The sequence below is a fragment of the Lampris incognitus genome, chromosome 3 (assembly GCF_029633865.1).
Source record: "Lampris incognitus isolate fLamInc1 chromosome 3, fLamInc1.hap2, whole genome shotgun sequence".
Lineage (NCBI taxonomy): Eukaryota > Metazoa > Chordata > Actinopteri > Lampriformes > Lampridae > Lampris > Lampris incognitus.
Genome location: NC_079213.1, coordinates 58,427,761 through 58,448,803, shown reverse-complemented (window position 1 = coordinate 58,448,803; position 21,043 = coordinate 58,427,761). Strand labels below are relative to the sequence as shown.

General features: G+C 48.6%; 1 protein-coding gene across 10 annotated transcripts in view; it reads right to left on the bottom strand.

Annotated features, from left to right (window-relative positions):
- nfic (nuclear factor I/C) overlaps nt 1-21,043 on the bottom strand; it is a 408,020-nt gene that overhangs the window by 104,952 nt on the left and 282,025 nt on the right. For all 10 annotated transcript variants that reach the window (XM_056275685.1, XM_056275684.1, XM_056275690.1 and 7 more), the window contains one exon: nt 8,859-9,016. In XM_056275685.1, the coding sequence (XP_056131660.1) occupies nt 8,859-9,016 (158 nt within the window). The remainder of the gene's footprint in view (nt 1-8,858; nt 9,017-21,043) is intronic.

Here is a 21,043-nt window from a genome sequence, read left to right as displayed (position 1 = left end):
CTATCTTTGAGAGAGCACTGTGAACATAGATAGAATAATTTGAAGTATTGAAACATGAACATATGCCATGATTCACAACAAAGATGAACAGGCAAAGTATATACATTAAAGATGACTTCACTCGTCAAACTGGCTTAAAGTCCTGTAACCACAATGGATTATTAAGCAAATGTATGTGAGACTGAGCTGACAGTTTGCAAGTTATTCACTCCCTACCTCCAGCACATTTCATCCAATTATAGACAAGTTGAGCTCGCATAACAGAAATGACAAAGATGGATGCTGATTGGGGCGGTAGCAGTCAAATTAGCCATACGTAGGGATCGTTCACAAGCTTACATTGCCCTCTAGTGGCACAATAATGAGCATGATTTAGGGAAGCTTGGGGTAATAGGGGATAGTAGGTGTCAATGTTAGGAGGGAGTTCATGACGTATAGTGCTGGCAATAACCCTAATAGTGTGGCAGGATGAGGAAAAACACAGGAGACGAAAGCGAGTTTGAACTTTATTCCTTAGCTCCAAAACCAAACTGAAACAGGAACAACCTTGCACCAGAGAGCCCGGGAACGTAAACCACGCCCCAACCCACAGCCCTGCTGGGTGAGAGGCATAGCTGCTAGTGTCCGCCACACAGCCTCCCCCCGAACACCCAGAAGGGACTCCTGGAAAGAAAACCAGTTTCTCACTGGAGGCTTAAGCAGCCTGCCATAACGGCTGCGCCGTCCCTCAGCCGAAACAGTGGGTGAAACACAGTCCAATGCCGGCTGAGAAGCAGAATGCTGAACCCGTGAAGACACTGCCGGGGTTTTGGAAGGAGGGCGACCCCGACGGGGAACCTGGGCCGGAAACACAACTTCGTCTGCCACCCTGTGCGCCGGTTTAAGCCTATCAAGCGTGACACGCTCCCTACGCCCACCCATATCCAGCACAAAACCCTTAGGACCCGTCTCAAGAACCCGAAATGGGCCATCGTATGGGGTTGGAGGGGCGAGCGGTGAGCATCATGCCGTACAAAAACAATACGAGCCGACATGAGCTCCGCAGGCACGAACGACCGCGGAAAACAGTGGTGAACGGGGCCTGGAACCCGAGTGCTGTCGGACAAAAAAGGATAAACGGCCGGACGGGGTCGAGGAGCGGAACTCCCAGGCAAAAATTCCCCAGGGACGCGGAGCGGCTGACCGAGCACCAGCTCAGCGGGCGAAGCGTCGAGGTCCTCCTTAGGAGCCGAACGCAACCCTAGCATAACCCAAGGTAAACGGTCCACTCAGTTACCATCCGGGAGCGCAGCGCTGCCTTGAGCGACCGGTGAAAACGTTCACACAAGCCGTTAGCCTGAGGGTGGTACGCGGTAGTGCGGTGTACCTGCACACCCAAGGATCGCGCAAGTGCCGACCAGAGCTCTGACACGAACTGGGGGCCCCTCTCTGAGGTGATATCTGACGGAGTGCCGAAACGGGCGACCCAGGAGGAAAGAAACGCGCGTGCAACATCCGAGGATGTTGTGGAGGACAGAGGGACAGCCTCTGGCCACCTGGTGGTCCGATCTACCATTGTGAGCAGGTGCGTAAAACCCTGTGAAGAAGGTAGAGGGCCCACCAGGTCCACATGCACGTGGTCGAAACATCTGGCCAGGATCGGAAACGGTTTGAGGGGCGACTTAGTGTGCTGGTGGACCTTAGCGCACTGGCACGCCACACATGCAGCCGCCCACCCATTGACGTCCTTGCAGAGGCCAGGCCAGACGAACTTGGAACCGACCAACTTCACCGACGCCCGAACTCCAGGGTGCGAGAGGGAGTGAATCGATTCGAAAACTCGACGGCGCCAGGCCACTGGAATAATGGGGCGGGGACGGCCGGTGGAGACATCGCAGAGGAGGGCAGGACTTCCTTCCTGCATCACAGCGTCCTCTAGCTTGAGGCCGGTACGCATTGACCTAAGGGCAAGGACGTCCGGGTCGCTGGGCTGGTTGGCAGCTATAGCGGAGAAATCCACACCGAGGTGCACAGGACACACAAGCACACGCGACAGACAATCAGCAACAGGGTTGGACTTCCCGGCCACATGCTGAATGTCCGTTGTGAACTCGGAGATGGCCGCTAGGTGGCGCTGCTGACGAGCAGACCACGGCTCAGTCACCTTGGACATGGCGAAAGTCAGCGGTTTATGATCCACATAAGCCGTGAATGGGCGACCCTCCAGCAGGAAGCGGAAATGACGGGTTGCAAGGTGCAGTGCCAGCAACTCCCGGTCAAAAACGCTGTACTTGCGCTCGCTGTCTCGCAGTTTGCGGCTAAAAAATGTGAGTGGCTGCCACACATTCGCCACGCGCTGTTCAACCACAGCCCCCACGGCTACGTCAGACGCATCGGTTGTTAAAGCTATGGACGCACTTCGCTCCGTCCAAGGCCTGGACCCGTTCGGGAGTCCAGTCGACAGGGTCGTTAGCCTTCTTAAGCCGCAGGGCGTCATAAAGTGGCTGAAGGAGGTGGGCAGCGCGAGGGAGGAAACGGTTATAGAAATTCACCATGCCTAAGAATTCCTGCAATGCCTTAACAGAGACTGGGCGGGGAAATTCCGCCACCGCTTGCACCTTAGAAGGCAACGGGACCACGCCTTGCGGCGAAATGCGGTGACCCAAGAAGTCAATCACCGGCAGTCCAAACTGACACTTGCCCGGGTTGACTATCAGGCCGTGTTCGTCCAGACGACGGAAAACCTGTTTCAGGTGCGCCAGGTGCTCTTCAGCTGACGGACTGGCCACTAATATGTCGTCAAGATAAACGAACACGAAAGCAAGGTCACGCAACACTGAGTCCATCAGCCTCTGAAAGGTTTGCGCTGCCCCCTTCAAGCCAAATGGCATGCGCATGAACTCAAAAAGCCCAAACGGGGTGATCACTGCGGTCTTGGGCACGTCCTCTGCGCGCACGGGAACCTGATGATAGCCGCACACCAGGTCCACCTTAGAGAAGATAGTGGTACCTGCCAGGCGTATGGAAAAGTCCTGTATGTGTGGGATGGGATAGCGGTCATTGGCGGTGACGTTGTTCAGGCGGCGAAAATCGCCACAAGGCCACCACGACCCATCCGCCTTGGGCACCATGTGAAGCGGCGAGGCCCACGGGCTGTTGGAACGCCTCACTATACCCAGACGCTCCATGATGGCGAACTCCTCCTTAGCTATAGCCAATTTTACCGCGTCGAGGCGCCGCCCGCGCGCAAAAACTGGCGGTCCCAGAGTGGGAATGAAATGTTCTACCCCGTGTTTAGTAACCGCGGTGGAAAAGGCAGGTGTAGTCACCGATGGAAAATCCGCCAGCAAACACTGAAAAACATCCCCTAATGCTAAAAAGTTCGCGTGTGTTAACGGCCCGGCTCCCCCTGTCTCGCACGGAAAAGTGGCGAAAGACACAGCATCAATTAAACGGCGGTTTGCAACATCAACCAGCAGACCATTAGCACACAGAAAATCCGCGCCGATAATAGGAACAGTAATGGCGGCGACTACAAAGTCCCACTCAAAATGGCGCCCGTGGAAGCAAACAGTCGCCAACCTTGTGCCAAACGTCGCAATGGACGAACCGTTAGCTGCACTTAAATGTGGGCCGCCGCCTTCGGCCGACCTGTCTGTCTTAGCAGGAGGGAGTAGGCTCTTTTGCGAGCCTGAGTCCACCAGAAACCGTCTTCCTGACATCGTGTCCTTAATGAAGAGCAGCTCATCACGTCCGCCAGCGCCCACAGCTGCTACTGAGCACTGGCCCGGGAGTTTCCCGGCGCCTCAAACGTGCACGGAGGGACGCAGCACCAATGGTTGAAGAAACAGAGGCTTCTCCCGCGCCGTCTCCGGGCAGTCACTCCAGCCACCACTGCCGGGTCCGCGTCCTCCGACGCCGGCTGCAGAGGCCCCGATGCCACACTCTGCACAGAGAACCGTCTGGTAGCCAGCAGGACCCGATCGGCCTCCTCAGCCAAACCTCGGCAGTCACCAGCGGCCAGACATGGGGAGTTAGCCAAAGCCGCGCGCACAGGAGACGGAAGCTGGCGCAGGAAAACGTGCGGGAAAAGGAATCCACCTTCGTCCGAGCCTAGCAGCGACAGCATATTGTCCATGAGATCCACAGCCGTCCTGTCGCCCAAACCGGATAAGGAAAGGATTCTATCTGCCCTCTCTGCGGCAGATAGGCTGTACCTCCGGAGCAGAAGATGTTTGAGGGCGACGTATTTATCGTGTTGCGGAGGGGCGCGCAACAGCTGCATGGCCCGGCGTGTGGACTGCTGGTCCAGCGCAGCGACGACCAAATAGTATCTGGAGTCGTCCGCGGAGATTCCACGCAGGTGGAACAGCGCCTCGACATGCTGGAACCACGAAGCCGGGTCGCTCTGCCAGAACTCTGGGAGCTTCACAGCCGCGGCGAGAACGGCCGGCTGTGAGAGTTGGGGCGGCGTGGCCGAAGTGGATTCACACTCATCTTCTGCTCCAAACATGTTCAATTCGGGGTCACCAATGTGGCAGGATGAGGAAAAACACAGCAGACAAAGGCGAGTTTGATGTTTATTCCTCAACTCCAAAAACCAACTGCAGCAGGAACAACCCTGCACCGACGAGCCCGGGAACCTAAACCACGCCCCCAGCTCACAGTCCTGCTGGGTGAGAGGCATAGCCCCTAGTGTCCACCACAATGTCAACCTTATGTCCAGCTTCGAGTTCCGTTTCCTTCTGGCTACCCTCAACTCCATCTTTGCACATTCAGATGTACTGTTTGACATTCTACAGACTAAAGTGTTGCACATGCAGTTTTGTCTGAAGAGGATTAATGACTTTTGTGACACCACTGAGAGGGAGAAGGTGAGCTTCCATGCCATCTATGAGGAAACAGTTGGTGAGACTGGGGTACCCAGAAGGCGGCAGGCTGTAGTGCAGTATGATGTGTGCACTCATTACCAACAACTACACAGTGGAATAATGGACAACCTGCACACACAGGTGAGGGACAGGCTCAAAGACCACGAGAGACTCTTGTTTCTTGCACTACTAGACCCACAACAGTTTACTGCACATAGGCAGAGCTTCCCCAACACGGCTCTCTGCAGGGAGAGCTGGAGGGAAGTTATGGAGGGAAGTTATGGATGCCACTTCGACATATCCCTTCTGAAGACTGAGCTATGTGTAATGTACGCTGTCTGACTTCGAAGGAAGGAGCCCTTCTGATCTCCTCCACTTTCTCCAACAAAAGGGACTGATCAAAAGTATGCCCCAACTCCACCTTCTCACTTGCCTGGTCTTCACCATCCCTGTGTCCGCAGCTTCCGTGGAGAGAACATTCTCAGCACTGAAAAGAATAAAAACGTATACAAGAAGCAGCACTGGACAGGCTCGTCTGTCAGCCTGGGCTTTAATCTCGGTTGAGAAAGAACTTCTTATGGAGCCGAAGTCAAACAACAAGCTGTACGACCCAGCAATGGCAAACTTTGTTAAAAAGAATCGCAGGATGGATTTTGTTTTCAAGTGATCTTAATTTGGTGAGAATGCGGCCTTTTTTCTTTCTTTCAATAATCGGCTGGTTTTCTCTAGTTTTATTCTATCTTGAAATTATGCAACTTTTGCTGACGTCTGCTGTTCTAATGAGGCATCTGTAAATTATGTTTAGTGTGTTTGTAAACGATTGACCAGAGGGGTATACTAGAAGCTGGATTATATGGTTGTTCTTGACAGCCGGAAGGGAGGCTACATGAGACTGCTGTTCATTGACTATAGTTCAGCTTTCAATACCATAGTTCCCACCAGGCTGGCTGGCAAGCTGAGTGAACTGGGACTGAACACCCCCCTGTGTGCCTGGATCTTGGACTTCCTAACCACCAGGCCCCAGGTGGTCAGGGTGGGTAGTCACACCTCCAGCTCCCTTTCTCTGAATACAGGTTCCCCCCAGGACTGCGTCCTCAGCCCCCTACTGTACTCCTTGTACACACACGACTGTGTGGCCAGGTTCAGCTCCAACTCCATCATCAAGTTTGCGGACAACAAAGTTGTGGTGGGTCAGATCTCCGATGACGACTAGAAAGCCTACCGGGAGGAAGTTGCTGCTCTATCACTCTGGTGCCAGGACAACAGCCTCCTCTTGAATATCTCCAAAACTAAGGAGATGATTGTACACTTTAGGAGGGCACAACAACAACAGAGGACATACTCACCATTGAGGATTAATGGGACTACTGTGGAGAGGGTGAGCAGGTATAAATACCTGGGAGTCCACCTTACAGAGGATCTCACATAGCACTCACACACAGACACTCTGGTGAGCAAGGCAAGGCAGCACCTCTATCACCTCAGGCAGCTGAGGAAATTCAAAGTCTCCCGGAAGATCCTCCAGTCCTTCTACTCTGGGGCAGTGGAGAGCATTCTGATAGGATGCATCTCTGCCTGGTTTGGAAACAGCTCTGCCCAGGATAGGAAGGCTCTGCATAGGGTAGTGCGTTCGGCTGAGTGCATTATTGGTAACTCACTCCCCACCCTGCAGGACTTATACACCAAGAAGTGCCGAACCAGAGCCTACAGGATTATGAAGGACCCTCACCACCTCAACAATGGACTGTTCCATCTGCTGTGGTCAGGAAAGCGCCTCCACAGTCATGGTGCAAATACAGAGAGACTGAGACGGAGTTTCTTTCCTCAGGCCATCAGAACTGTGAACTCTGACCTTACCGGGGTCCCCTCGCTGACCCATACTGCCCCCCTCATGCTCAAGCATGCACGCATGCACACACACACACACACACACACAGTAAGGTAACCAACTACACATTACTCATATTATGTACATACATACTTCATATTTCAGTACACATACTTCAGATTTCTATTTTTTAAGTGCTTTGGGTCCAACCTTTTAGTTGAGTGGTTAACATTGTTGCCCGTGGTGCGGGAGATCTGGGTTCACGCCCCGGATGTGGCGGTTCCCGGAGCAATGTAGGTGCATATGTTATATTACTGTATATATTGTGCTGTCTGTTTTCTTTTTACAGAGAGTTCTTAAGCTGTTGATTGTAAATTGTAAATTGTATATTGCAAATTGGAATGTGTGTGCACCTGTTGTACTTTGTTGTTTGCACATTTCATTTCGGAGCATGTACCTTTTTTTTTCTTCTTCATTTCACTGCACTCGGGACTTGTACTTGTGTGTATGTGACAAATAAAACTTGAATCTTGTTTGCAATCATGTGCATGTTGTGAAGCCAGTAAGGGCAAAAAAAAACCCAAAACCCTTTAATATGCTGAACTTCCATGTGACAGGGCTCTGGCTATTACTTTTATTTCTACGTTTGATTATTTATCAGTTATTTATTGCCACATGTGGTCAGTGGTACTGAAGGCCCAGAGTCCAGGGCCACGGTTCGCCACTGTTGCACATGTTGTAAAGGCCCTCACTATTCACTTGTGTTGGGGAATGGAATTGCATTTATCAAAGGAAGGGTAATTAATTTTTCCATTCAAATGTTCAGTAAATTATTTGGAAAGTATAAACTGTAATTGATTGTTTTTAATTGTGTGCCAGAAGACTGTGTAAATCTTCACACAGCAAACTAGATAAGAAATTTTAAAAAAATACATTAAAAGAAAATGCTACTTTGAAATGTTTTTATTCAATTCATGGGCTCTTTCAAAATACAAATATAGAACGTGGAAAAAATACTACAATAATATAAAAAAGGAAGAGTCCCATCACAAAACTAAGATTGCGGTAAGATCAGAAACACTTCTGTCTGAGGTCTTGAAGATGCTCTCAACACACTTGGTGTAAGAAAATCTCAAATTTATGGACATGAATGGGTATACATTACATGTGTGGTGCAAGACTTCTGTTACCCCCCACCTATCCACCTCTCCACCCAGCCCCTGCCACAGCTATCCCAACCATCCCCTCATCATCTCCTCTCTAAATCAACCACCGTATGTACCTGTAGTTTATCTTTCTATACACATCTCCTTTCTTCGCTGGCCACTGTAAGATCAACTGTTTGGCCGCATCATATTTATTTTATTTATTTATTTTTTGGGGGGATTTTGGTCCAATTTTCTCCCCAATTGTATCCGGCCAATTACCCCACTCTTCCGAGCCATCCCGGTCGCTGCTCCACCCCCTCTGCCGATCCAGAGAGGGCTGCAGACTACCACATGCCTCCTCCGATACATGTGGAGTCAACAGCCACTTCTTTTCACCTGACAGTGAGGAGTTTCACCAGGGGGACGTAGCACGTGGGAGGATCACACTATTCCCCCAAGTTCCCCCTCCCCTCTGAACAGGTGCCCCAACCGACCAGAGGAGGCGCTAGTGTAGCGATCAGGACACATACCCACATCGGGCTTCCCACCCGCAGACATGGCCAATTGTGTCTGTAGGGACGCCCGACCAAGCCTGAGGTAACACGGGGATTCGAACCGGCAATCCCCCTGCTGGTAGGCAATGGGATAGATTGCCACGCCACCCAGACGCCCCCCTCAGCATACATCTATTGACAGAAATGAAAAGAGAGGGGGTCCAGTACAATAAATCCTTTAAAATAAATCCTTTTTGCAGTGTTATTGAATAATTTTCTTTGATTTGTGGCGAGAACCTATAAAATCCGACTGTCCTGATTACTCATTACATGTTGTGTTGTGAGCTAGCACAGCAGTATGGTGCTGTCAGTCTCACAAGACATGTTATGTGAATGCTACCAGTATGTATGCATGCGTGGCATTGTTGACGAGACACAGCAAGAGGTCTACTGCAGTTATACAGCACACTAACAGCAGGAGCTAGGCGTCGGTTCTGGTAGTGCTCTCAGAACCAGCCTGCGGAGTGGTTGTACTCACTGAGCTGGGGGACTGATTGGTGGGGTCACAAGCCAGTGACACCAGATCTTTAAGAGGGTCTTGGGAAAGGTGGGGAGAGTAACGGATTGCTCCATGGGGGAAGTAAGAAGAGGCGGGAAAGTGGAGTGATGAAGAAGGGTGGGAACTCCGAGACAGGCCTGCAAACAAGAAAGAAAAAAAGAAACATTTTCATTCATTCATTTTGTTACGTTTTCATTTTCAGAAAGAATTGATGATTTAGCACTATGCTACATGGCTATAGCCATCTATAACATCAATTATCATGATGAAGGTCCTGCCAGCATATCAAGGGTCTGTTCCAAGGTCTTCCTCCTGTGGGCTGTGCCAGGTACGCGTGCACCCTGACCAGTTGCCCTAATCACCTAAACTGGATTCTCTCAATTCATCTGATTTGGAGACTTGACTTCCAGATCTTCATGGGTAGCTAAACTTCTGGAATGAGGCAGTGAACATCTTCAGAGAAGCTCCATGTAAAACAACTATATCCACATGTTCATTTTTAAGATTACTGTTTGTGTTGCAGTTCAAGAATGGCTGCCTGGATATCAGCTCTGACCACTGTAGCTGAAATATTTTGAGAAAACTATCTCAGAGGGACATTACTTAAACAATTTGAGTTCCAACATCAAGTTAAATCAACCAAGATGTAAAAATACAGGAACAATGCAGGGAAAGGAACCACTTCAAGGAATACTCCCTCATTTTCCCCAGAACCTCATTACATGGATGCTGAGAAAGCTAAGGTATCACCAACTTTGCCTAAAGCGAAAGCCACAGACACCGACTCCAAGCATGACACAGACAGGTCTACAGCCTCCTCAAACAAATGTCAGTGGAGTACAATAGCATGCTGGAGGAAATTCACAAAGCTAGCCCATCAATGGAGTCCCAGTTGACTGTCATTGTCACATGCCACAGTGACAAAAAAAAGCCAGTTCGGCTTCCTTGAGGACACTGGCAAGGAGCTGAACGCTGACCCGCCGGCTTCCCTGGCTGGTTTGGACAGATACTTTATTGTCCTACAACAGGAGATTTTTGTTTTGACTATTTGTACAGAGCCTCATATACGGTGAATACATCTACAGATACACATAGCAAACAATATACACAGGGAACAGGGAGAAAATACATTAACACAAGAGTTTAGAGGTTCAGTAGGTTTAGAACTTCAATGGCAGAGGGGGGAAAAAAACCCTTTTAAAGCTGCCCCGTCTCCAGGTGAAGGACCTGTACCTGCTACCAAATGGAGGCAGTGTGAAGAATGAGTTAAGGGGGTGAGTGGGATGTTGAGTTATGGCTAGTGCTCTGCATATCATGGCTTTGCTATTGAGGATGGGAGTAGGAAGGCCAATGATTTTGGGTGCACTGTGCAACATGCGGATGAGCTGCATCACTCCTATTGGTGACTGTTAAAATGGTGAAGAAACAGGGGGAGCAGTATACTTTTGTACAGTAACAAGAGAAGGTGAGGTTCGACAGAACGTGTCTTGAGTTTACAAATGACAGAGTCTTTGCTGGCAGCATTTATGGATATCAGTGGTGTGTTGGTTGAAACAGTGTACTATCCAGAGCGAGTCCAAGGTACCTGTGGACTGAAATGTTAGAATCCGGGTTGGTAATGAACAGCTCAGTTGTAGATAGTTGTCTGTGCACCATTGTGTGAAGTGGGAAATGGAGTGCTGAAAGGCTGCCACACAGTTGTTATCACTGAGGAGTGTGAGTATGGCAGTGTCATCTGAGTATTTTAAGTATAGGTGGTGATGGGTGAGGGCTAATGTAGTCATTGTAGAGAGTAGAGATATTCAGGAAAGGGCTCAGCACGCAGCCTAGTGGGGCTCCAGTGTTGGTGATGATGTTACAGAGCCCACTCTGACTGTTTGTGGTCTGTTGCTGAGGAAGCTGTGTACCCAGTGGATGAGGAGAGGAGAGAGATCAAGCCACTGGTGTCTCCTGGTCATCTGATAATTCTGAATGGTATTGAAGAGGGAGCTGAAGTAATTAAAGAAGATTCTGCTACAGTTGCCTGGTGACTCGAGGTGTTGGAGGAGGGAGTGAAGGAGGCTTGCCACAGCATCCTCAATCCCCTGTCAGGCCTTAGAGGCGAACTGGTATGGGCCCAGCTGTGGTCTGATGGTTGGAAGGATGAAATTCAACACTAGCTTTTCCAGGCATTTCATGATTAGGGATGTGAGTGCAACTGGCCACAGGTGGTTCAGTTCGGAGGGATGTGGTTTCTTGGGGGTATGATGGTTGATGTTTTCCCGGATGTGGGTACTGAGGCAGTCCTGTAGGATTCCCAATAGAGGGAGTGAAGGACTGGAGAGAGTGCCATGGTGCAGTCTCTAAGCACCTTTGCCTAGATGTCATATTACCCCCGACGTCTTGCCCGGTTTAAACTGGCTCAATTATCGGTGGACATCTTCTGCAATAATAGGTTCCTGGTGAGTTGGATCTGGCACTCCCCAGAAACATCAAGACTACTAAAACAGTCATTAATATTGTTCAGTTTCTCAACAAAGGAGGTTGGCTGGGTTGTGGTGGAAAACATGATTCTTGTATCACTGACTGTGAGTTCTTTTACGTTTGATAAGATTTTTTAAAATTCATGCTGCTGAATTTCTGCTCCAGTTTCTCCATATTTCAATGTGGCCTTCATGATCTCACTCCTCACTTAACGACTTATGGTTTTGACTGAAACCCAATCCTACCATTGAAAGCCCCTCTATTTTTTTAACCCCCGCCCCCACCTTTTTTTCTCCCGAATTGTATCCAGCCACTTACCCCACTCTTCCGAGCCATTCCGGTCACTTCTCCACCCCCTCTGCTGATCTGGGGAGGGCTGCAGACTACCACATGTCTCCTCCGATACATGTGGAGTCGCAGCCGCTTCTTTTCACCTGATAGGGAATTTCACCAGGGGGACGTAGCACGTGGGAGGATCACACTATTTCCCCCAGTCCCCCCCCCCCCGAACAGGGGCCCCGACTGACCAGAGGAGGCGCTAGTGTAACGACCAGGACACATACCCACATCCGCAGACACTGCCAATTGTGTCTGTAGGGACGTCCAGCCAAGCTGGAGGTAACACGGGGATTCAAACCGGAGGTCCCCATGTTGGTAGGCAATTGAATACACCGCCACACCGACCGGATGCCCTATTAAAAGCAATTCTGAAGAAGTGAGTTTTGATTATGAACATGGGTGCGGTCTCTGATGTGTTTGGGGAGATTTCCAGAGGGAGGGGGCAGCTATGGCGATTCAAGCCTTTGGTTCCTCCTCATCCATACCTCCAAACTCAGTCATTCTATCAAATATAATTAGCCTATATTTTGGGAGAGCTACAAGACGTCTACATACTATTCCCTGTTGTTAAAGAACTCTGACTGACAGTAACATCTCCAGTCTGGAATCGGTCTGAGTGGATGAGCTTCATCGATCATTCACAGAGGGGGAATGAAGTCATATTTTAAAGGAGTCTAAGAAAATGTCTAGGGAGGTCAGAATGAGAGTGGTACACATTAAGATTACAAATGGGGTTTACTGGGGTTTCCATCAAGGTTATTCAAGGTCAAACTAAGGGAAATCCAGACTGTTGGAGGTGTGGGGGCATGATAGCGCTCTAATCCATTGTGGTCCTGTCCCGTTGTGCAGACACTCTGGTCAGCCCTCCATGAGAACATCAAACTAATCCTTAAATCAGATATCCCATTCTCTCCCAGCTTGTTTGTTCTGGGTGACCCCCTTAAAGCCCTCCCTGCACGTCAGGTGTACTGGGTTCACACATCCCTCATGCCAAGAAGGAAACTTGTAGTCAAGGACAGCAAGGCTAAGACCCTATCACCAGCAAGCATGTGGTTTGCTGGGCTAGGCATAGCGGCAGCACATGGGGCTCTCACTTTTAGGCTCTTCAACCAAGTTGAAAAATATACAAAATGGGCAACATACAGTGCATCCATAAAGTATTCACACCCCTTCACTTTCCCCACATTTTGCTATGTTACAGCCTTATTCCACCATGGATTAAATTCCTTTTTTTCCTCATCGATCCACACACAATACCCCATAATGACAAAGCGAAAAAGGTTTTGTAGAATTTTTTTCAAATTTATTAAAAATAAAAAACTGAAATATTGCATGTATGTAAGTATTCACACCCTTTACTCAGTACTTGGTTTAGGCACCCTTGGCAGCGATTACAGCCTCAAGTCTTGTTGGGTATGAGGTTACAAGCATGGCACACCTATATTTGGGGTATTTCTCCCATTCTTCTCTGCAGATCCTCTTGAGCTCTGTACGGTTAGATGGGGAGCATCACTGCACATCTATTTTCAGGTCTCTCCAGAGATGTTCAATGGGGTTCAAGTCTGGGCTCTGGCTGGGCCACTCAAGAACATTCACAGACTTGTGCCGAAGCCACTCCTTTGTTGTCTTGGCTGTGTGCTTAGGGTCGTTGTCGTGTTAAAAGGTAACCCTTCGCCCCAGTCTGAGGTCCTGAGCGCTCTGGAGCAGGTTTTCATCAAGGATCTCTCTGTACTTTGCTCCATTCATCTTTCCCTCGATCCTGACCAGTCTCCCAGTTCCTGCCACTGAAGAACATCCCCACAGCATGATGCTGCCACCACCATGCTTCACTGTAGGGATGGTATTAGCAAGGTGATGAGAGGTGCCTGGTTTCCTCCAGACGTGACGTTTGGCATTCAGGCCAAAGAGTTCAATCTTGGTTTCATCAGACCAGAGAATCTTGTTGCTCATGGTCTGAGAGTCCTTTAGGTGCTTTCTGGCAAACTCCAAGCGGGCTGTCATGTGCCTTTTACTGAGCAGAGGCTTTCGTCTGGCCACTCTACCATAAAGGCCTGATTGGTGGAGTGCTGTAGAGATGGTTGTCCTTCTGGAAGGTTCTCCCATCTCCACAGAGGAACGCTGGAGCTCTGTCAGAGTGACCATCGGGTTCTTGGTCACGTCCCTGACAAAGGCCCTTCTCCCCCGATTGCTGAGTTTGGCCAGGCGGCCAGCTCTGGGAATAGTCCTGGTCGATCCAAACTTCTTCCATTTACGAATGATGGAGACCACTGTGCTCTTCGGGACCTTCAAAGCTGTAGAAATTTTTTTTGTACCTTTCCCCAGATCTGTGCCTCAATATAATCCTGTCTCGGAGGTCCACAGACAATTCCTTTGACTTCATGGCTTGGTTTCTGCTCTGACATGCACTGTCAACAGTGGGACCTTGTATAGACAGGTGTGTGCCTTTCCAAATCAAGTCCAATCAATTGACTTTACGACGGGTGGACTCCAGTCAAGATATAGAAACATCTCAAAGATGATCAGTGGAAACAGGATGAACCTGAGCTCAATTTTGAGTGTCATAGCAAAGGGTGGGAATACTTATGTACATGCAATATTTCAGTTTTTTATTTTCAATAAATTTGCAAAAATTTCTACAAAACGTTTTTCACTTTGTCATTATGGGGTATTGTCTGTAGATTGATGAGAAAAAAAGGAATTTAATCCATTTTGGAATAAGGCTGTAACATAACAAAATGTAGAGAAAGTGGAGGGGTGTGAATACTTTCCGGATGCACTGTACATGACTCACATCCACGGGTCTTGAGGACTTAACCTCAATGTTAGCACAGTGGCTCGAACCCCCACTGACTTTCTGGACATGTGACACGGGACAACAATGGTTCTGTCTATGCCAGGGGACATATGATCTTTTATTTTGTCTACATTATTGTTTTGTTTTCATTTCTTTAGCTGATGGCAGTAATTCCTAATTAGTTTGACTAATTGTCCTCAGTGATGTTTATGGTTTTACACATTTTTATAATTATGTTTTGCACTTCCTGTGTCCCATTACCTCACTGACTCGTGATGAATTTGAAATGTTGCTTTGTTAAGACTGGTGGGGATCAGAAGAATAAAACTGGTGGGGATCAGAAGAATAAAACTGGTGGGGATCAGAGTAACACTGGTGGGGATCAGAGTAAGACTGGTGGGGATCAGAGTTAAGACTGGTGGGGATCAGAGTAAGACTGGTGGGGATCAGAGTAAGACTGATGGGGATCAGATTTAAGACTGGTGGGGATCAGTGTAAGACTGGTGGGGATCAGAAGAATAAAACTGGTGGGGATCAGAGTAAGTCTGGTGGGGATCAGTGTAAGACTGGTGGGGATAAGAGTAAGACTGGCGGGGATCAGAGTATGACTGGTGGGGGTCAGAATAAAACTGGTGGAGATCAGAGTAAAACTGGTGGGGATCAGACTAAGACTGGCAGGGGGTCAGAGTAAGACTGGTGGGGATCAGAATAAAACTGGTGGGGATCAGAGTAAGATTGGTGGGGATAAGAGTAAAACTGGTGGGGATTAGAGTAAAACTGGTGGGGATCAGAGTAAGACTGGTGGGGATCAGAAGAATAAAACTGGTGGGGATTAGAGTAAAACTGGTGGGGATCAGAGTAAGACTGGTGGGGATCAGAGTAAGACTGATGGGGATCAGATTTAAGACTGGTGGGGATCAGTGTAAGACTGGAAGGGATCAGAAGAATAAAACTGGTGGGGATCAGAAGAACAAAACTGGTGGGGATCAGAGTAAGTCTGGTGGGGATCAGAGTATGACTGGTGGGGATCAGAAGAATAAAACTGGTGGGGATCAGAGTAAGTCTGGTGGGGATCAGTGTAAGACTGGTGGGGATAAGAGTAAGACTGGCGGAGATCAGAGTAAGACTGGTGGGGATCAGAGTATGACTGGTGGGGGTCAGAATAAAACTGGTGGAGATCAGAGTAAAACTGGTGGGGATCAGAGTAAGACTGGCAGGGGGTCAGAGTATAACTGGTGGGGATCAGAGTAAAACTGGTGGGGATCAGAGTAAGACTTGTGGGAATCAGAAGAATAAAAACTGGTGGGGATCAGAGTGAGACTGGTGGGGATCAGAGTAAGACTTGTGGGAATCAGAAGAATAAAAACTGGTGGGGATCAGAGTGAGACTGGTGGGGATCAGAGTAAAACTGGTGGGGATGAGAGTATGACTGGTGGGGATCAGAAGAATAAAACTGGTGGGTATTAGAGTAAAACTGGTGGGGATCAGAGTAAGACTGATGGGGATCAGATTTAAGACTGGTGGGGATCAGTGTAAGACTGGTGGGTATCAGAAGAATAAAACTGGTGGGGATCAGAGTAAGTCTGGTGGGGATCAGTGTAAGACTGGTGGGGATAAGAGTAAGACTGGCGGAGATCAGAGTAAGACTGGTGGGGATCAGAGTATGACTGGTGGGGGTCAGAATAAAACTGGTGGAGATCAGAGTAAAACTGGTGGGGATCAGAGTAAGACTGGCAGGGGGTCAGAGTATAACTGGTGGGGATCAGAGTAAAACTGTGGGGATCAGAGTAAGACTTGTGGGAATCAGAAGAATAAAAACTGGTGGGGATCAGAGTGAGACTGGTGGGGATCAGAGTAAAACTGGTGGGGATCAGAGTAAAACTGGTGGGGATGAGAGTATGACTGGTGGGGATCAGAAGAATAAAACTGGTGGGTATTAGAGTAAAACTGGTGGGGATTAGAGTAAGACTGGTGGGGATCAGAGTAAAACTGGTGGGGATCAGAATAAAACTGGTGGGGATCAGAGTAAGATTGGTGGGGATAAGAGTAAAACTGGTGGGGATTAGAGTAAAACTGGTGGGGATCAGAGTAAGACTGGTGGGGATCAGAAGAATAAAACTGGTGGGGATTAGAGTAAAACTGGTGGGGATCAGAGTAAGACTGGTGGGGATCAGAGTAAGACTGATGGGGATCAGATTTAAGACTGGTGGGGATCAGTGTAAGACTGGAAGGGATCAGAAGAATAAAACTGGTGGGGATCAGAAGAACAAAACTGGTGGGGATCAGAGTAAGTCTGGTGGGGATCAGAGTATGACTGGTGGGGATCAGAAGAATAAAACTGGTGGGGATCAGAGTAAGTCTGGTGGGGATCAGTGTAAGACTGGTGGGGATAAGAGTAAGACTGGCGGAGATCAGAGTAAGACTGGTGGGGATCAGAGTATGACTGGTGGGGGTCAGAATAAAACTGGTGGAGATCAGAGTAAAACTGGTGGGGATCAGAGTAAGACTGGCAGGGGGTCAGAGTATAACTGGTGGGGATCAGAGTAAAACTGGTGGGGATCAGAGTAAGACTTGTGGGAATCAGAAGAATAAAAACTGGTGGGGATCAGAGTGAGACTGGTGGGGATCAGAGTAAAACTGGTGGGGATCAGAGTAAAACTGGTGGGGATGAGAGTATGACTGGTGGGGATCAGAAGAATAAAACTGGTGGGTATTAGAGTAAAACTGGTGGGGATTAGAGTAAGACTGGTGGGGATCAGAGTAAAACTGGTGGGGATCAGAATAAAACTGGTGGGGATCAGAGTAAGATTGGTGGGGATAAGAGTAAAACTGGTGGGGATTAGAGTAAAACTGGTGGGGATCAGAGTAAGACTGGTGGGGATCAGAAGAATAAAACTGGTGGGGATTAGAGTAAAACTGGTGGGGATCAGAGTAAGACTGGTGGGGATCAGAGTAAGACTGATGGGGATCAGATTTAAGACTGGTGGGGATCAGTGTAAGACTGGAAGGGATCAGAAGAATAAAACTGGTGGGGATCAGAAGAACAAAACTGGTGGGGATCAGAGTAAGTCTGGTGGGGATCAGAGTATGACTGGTGCGGATCAGAAGAATAAAACTGGTGGGGATTAGAGTAAAACTGGTGGGGATTAGAGTAAGACTGGTGGGGATCAGAAGAATAAAACTGGTGGGGATCAGAGTAAGTCTGGTGGGGATCAGTGTAAGACTAGTGGGGATAAGAGTAAGACTGGCGGAGATCAGAGTAAGACTGGTGGGGATCAGAGTATGACTGGTGGGGGTCAGAATAAAACTGGTGGAGATCAGAGTAAAACTGGTGGGGATCAGAGTAAGACTGGCAGGGGGTCAGAGTATAACTGGTGGGGATCAGAGTAAAACTGGTGGGGATCAGAGTAAGACTTGTGGGAATCAGAAGAATAAAAACTGGTGGGGATCAGAGGAATAATACTGGTGGGGATCAGAGTAAGTCTGGTGGGGATCAGAATAAAACTGGTGGGGATCAGAGTAAGACTGGTGGGTCTGTCTGGTGGGGATCAGTGTAAGACTAGTGGGGATAAGAGTAAGACTGGCGGAGATCAGAGTAAGACTGGTGGGGATCAGAGTATGACTGGTGGGGGTCAGAATAAAACTGGTGGAGATCAGAGTAAAACTGGTGGGGATCAGAGTAAGACTGGCAGGGGGTCAGAGTATAACTGGTGGGGATCAGAGTAAAACTGGTGGGGATCAGAGTAAGACTTGTGGGAATCAGAAGAATAAAAACTGGTGGGGATCAGAGTGAGACTGGTGGGGATCAGAGTAAAACTGGTGGGGATCAGAGTAAAACTGGTGGGGATCAGAGTATGACTGGTGGGGTTCAGAAGAATAAAACTGGTGGGGATTAGAGTAAAACTGGTGGGGATTAGAGTAAGACTGGTGGGGATCAGAGTAAAACTGGTGGGGATCAGAATAAAACTGGTGGGGATCAGAGTAAGATTGGTGGGGATAAGAGTAAAACTGGTGGGGATTAGAGTAAAACTGGTGGGGATCAGAGTAAGACTGGTGGGGATCAGAAGAATAAAACTGGTGGGGATTAGAGTAAAACTGGTGGGGATCAGAGTAAGACTGGTGGGGATCAGAGTAAGACTGATGGGGATCAGATTTAAGACTGGTGGGGATCAGTGTAAGACTGGAAGGGATCAGAAGAATAAAACTGGTGGGGATCAGAAGAACAAAACTGGTGGGGATCAGAGTAAGTCTGGTGGGGATCAGAGTATGACTGGTGCGGATCAGAAGAATAAAACTGGTGGGGATTAGAGTAAAACTGGTGGGGATTAGAGTAAGACTGGTGGGGATCAGAGTAAAACTGGTGGGGATCAGAGTATGACTGGTGGGGATCAGAAGAATAAAAGTGGTGGGTATCAGAGTAAGACTGATGGGGATCAGAGTAAGACTGGTGTGGATCAGAGTAAAAATGGTGGGGATCAGAGTGTGACTGGTGGGGATCAGAATAATAAAACTGGTGGGGATTAGAGTATAACTGGTGGGGATCAGAGTAAGACTGGCGGGGATCAGAAGAATAAAACTGGTGGGGATTAGAGTAAAACTGGTGGGGATCAGAGTAAGACTGGTGGGGATCAGAGTAAGACTGATGGGGATCAGATTTAAGACTGGTGGGGATCAGTGTAAGACTGGTGGGGATCAGAAGAATAAAACTGGTGGGGATCAGAGTAAGTCTGGTGGGGATCAGTGTAAGACTGGTGGGGATAAGAGTAAGACTGGTGGGGATCACAGTAAGACTGGTGGGGATCAGAGTATGACTGGTGGGGGTCAGAATAAAACTGGTGGAGATCAGAGTAAAACTGGTGGGGATCAGAGTAAGACTGGCAGGGGGTCAGAGTAAAACTGGTGGGGATCAGAGTAAAACTGGTGGGGATCAGAGTAAGACTTGTGGGAATCAGAAGAATAAAAACTGGTGGGGATCAGAGTGAGACTGGTGGGGATCAGAGTAAAACTGGCGGGGATCAGAGTAAAACTGGTGGGGATGAGAGTATGACTGGTGGGGATCAGAAGAATAAAACTGGTGGGGATTAGAGTAAAACTGGTGGGGATTAGAGTAAGACTGGTGGGGATCAGAGTAGGCCTGGTGGGGATCAGAATAAAACTGGTGGGGATCAGAGGAATAATACTGGTGGGGATCAGAGTAAGTCTGGTGGGGATCAGAATAAAACTGGTGGGGATCAGAGTAAGACTGGTGGGTATAAGAGTAAGACTGGCGGGGATCAGAGTAAGACTGGTGGGGATCAGAGTATGCCTGGTGGGGATCAGAAGAAAACTGGTGGGGATCAGAGTAAGATTGGTGGGGATAAGAGTAAAACTGGTGGGGATTAGAGTAAAACTGGTGGGGATCAGAGTAAGACTGGTGGGGACCAGAAGAATAAAACTGTTGGGGATCAGAGTAAAACTGGTGGGGATCAGAGTAAGACTGATGGGGATCAGATTTAAGACTGGTGGGGATCAGTGTAAGACTGGTGGGGATCAGAAGAATAAAACTGGTGGGGATCAGAGTAAGTCTGGTGGGGATCAGAGTAAAACTGGTGGGGATCAGAGTAAGACTTGTGGGAATCAGAAGAATAAAAACTGGTGGGGATCAGAGGAATAATACTGGTGGGGATCAGAGTAAGTCTGGTGGGGATCAGAATAAAACTGGTGGGGATCAGAGTAAGACTGGTGGGTCTGTCTGGTGGGGATCAGTGTAAGACTAGTGGGGATAAGAGTAAGACTGGCGGAGATCAGAGTAAGACTGGTGGGGATCAGAGTATGACTGGTGGGGGTCAGAATAAAACTGGTGGAGATCAGAGTAAAACTGGTGGGGATCAGAGTAAGACTGGCAGGGGGTCAGAGTATAACTGGTGGGGATCAGAGTAAAACTGGTGGGGATCAGAGTAAGACTTGTGGGAATCAGAAGAATAAAAACTGGTGGGGATCAGAGTGAGACTGGTGGGGATCAGAGTAAAACTGGTGGGGATCAGAGTAAAACTGGTGGGGATGAGAGTATGACTGGTGGGGATCAGAAGAATAAAACTGGTGGGGATTAGAGTAAAACTGGTGGGGATTAGAGTAAGACTGGTGGGGATCAGAGTAAAACTGGTGGGGATCAGAATAAAACTGGTGGGGATCAGAGTAAGATTGGTGGGGATAAGAGTAAAACTGGTGGGGATTAGAGTAAAACTGGTGGGGATCAGAGTAAGACTGGTGGGGATCAGAAGAATAAAACTGGTGGGGATTAGAGTAAAACTGGTGGGGATCAGAGTAAGACTGGTGGGGATCAGAGCAAGACTGATGGGGATCAGATTTAAGACTGGTGGGGATCAGTGTAAGACTGGAAGGGATCAGAAGAATAAAACTGGTGGGGATCAGAAGAACAAAACTGGTGGGGATCAGAGTAAGTCTGGTGGGGATCAGAGTATGACTGGTGCGGATCAGAAGAATAAAACTGGTGGGGATTAGAGTAAAACTGGTGGGGATTAGAGTAAGACTGGTGGGGATCAGAGTAAAACTGGTGGGGATCAGAGTA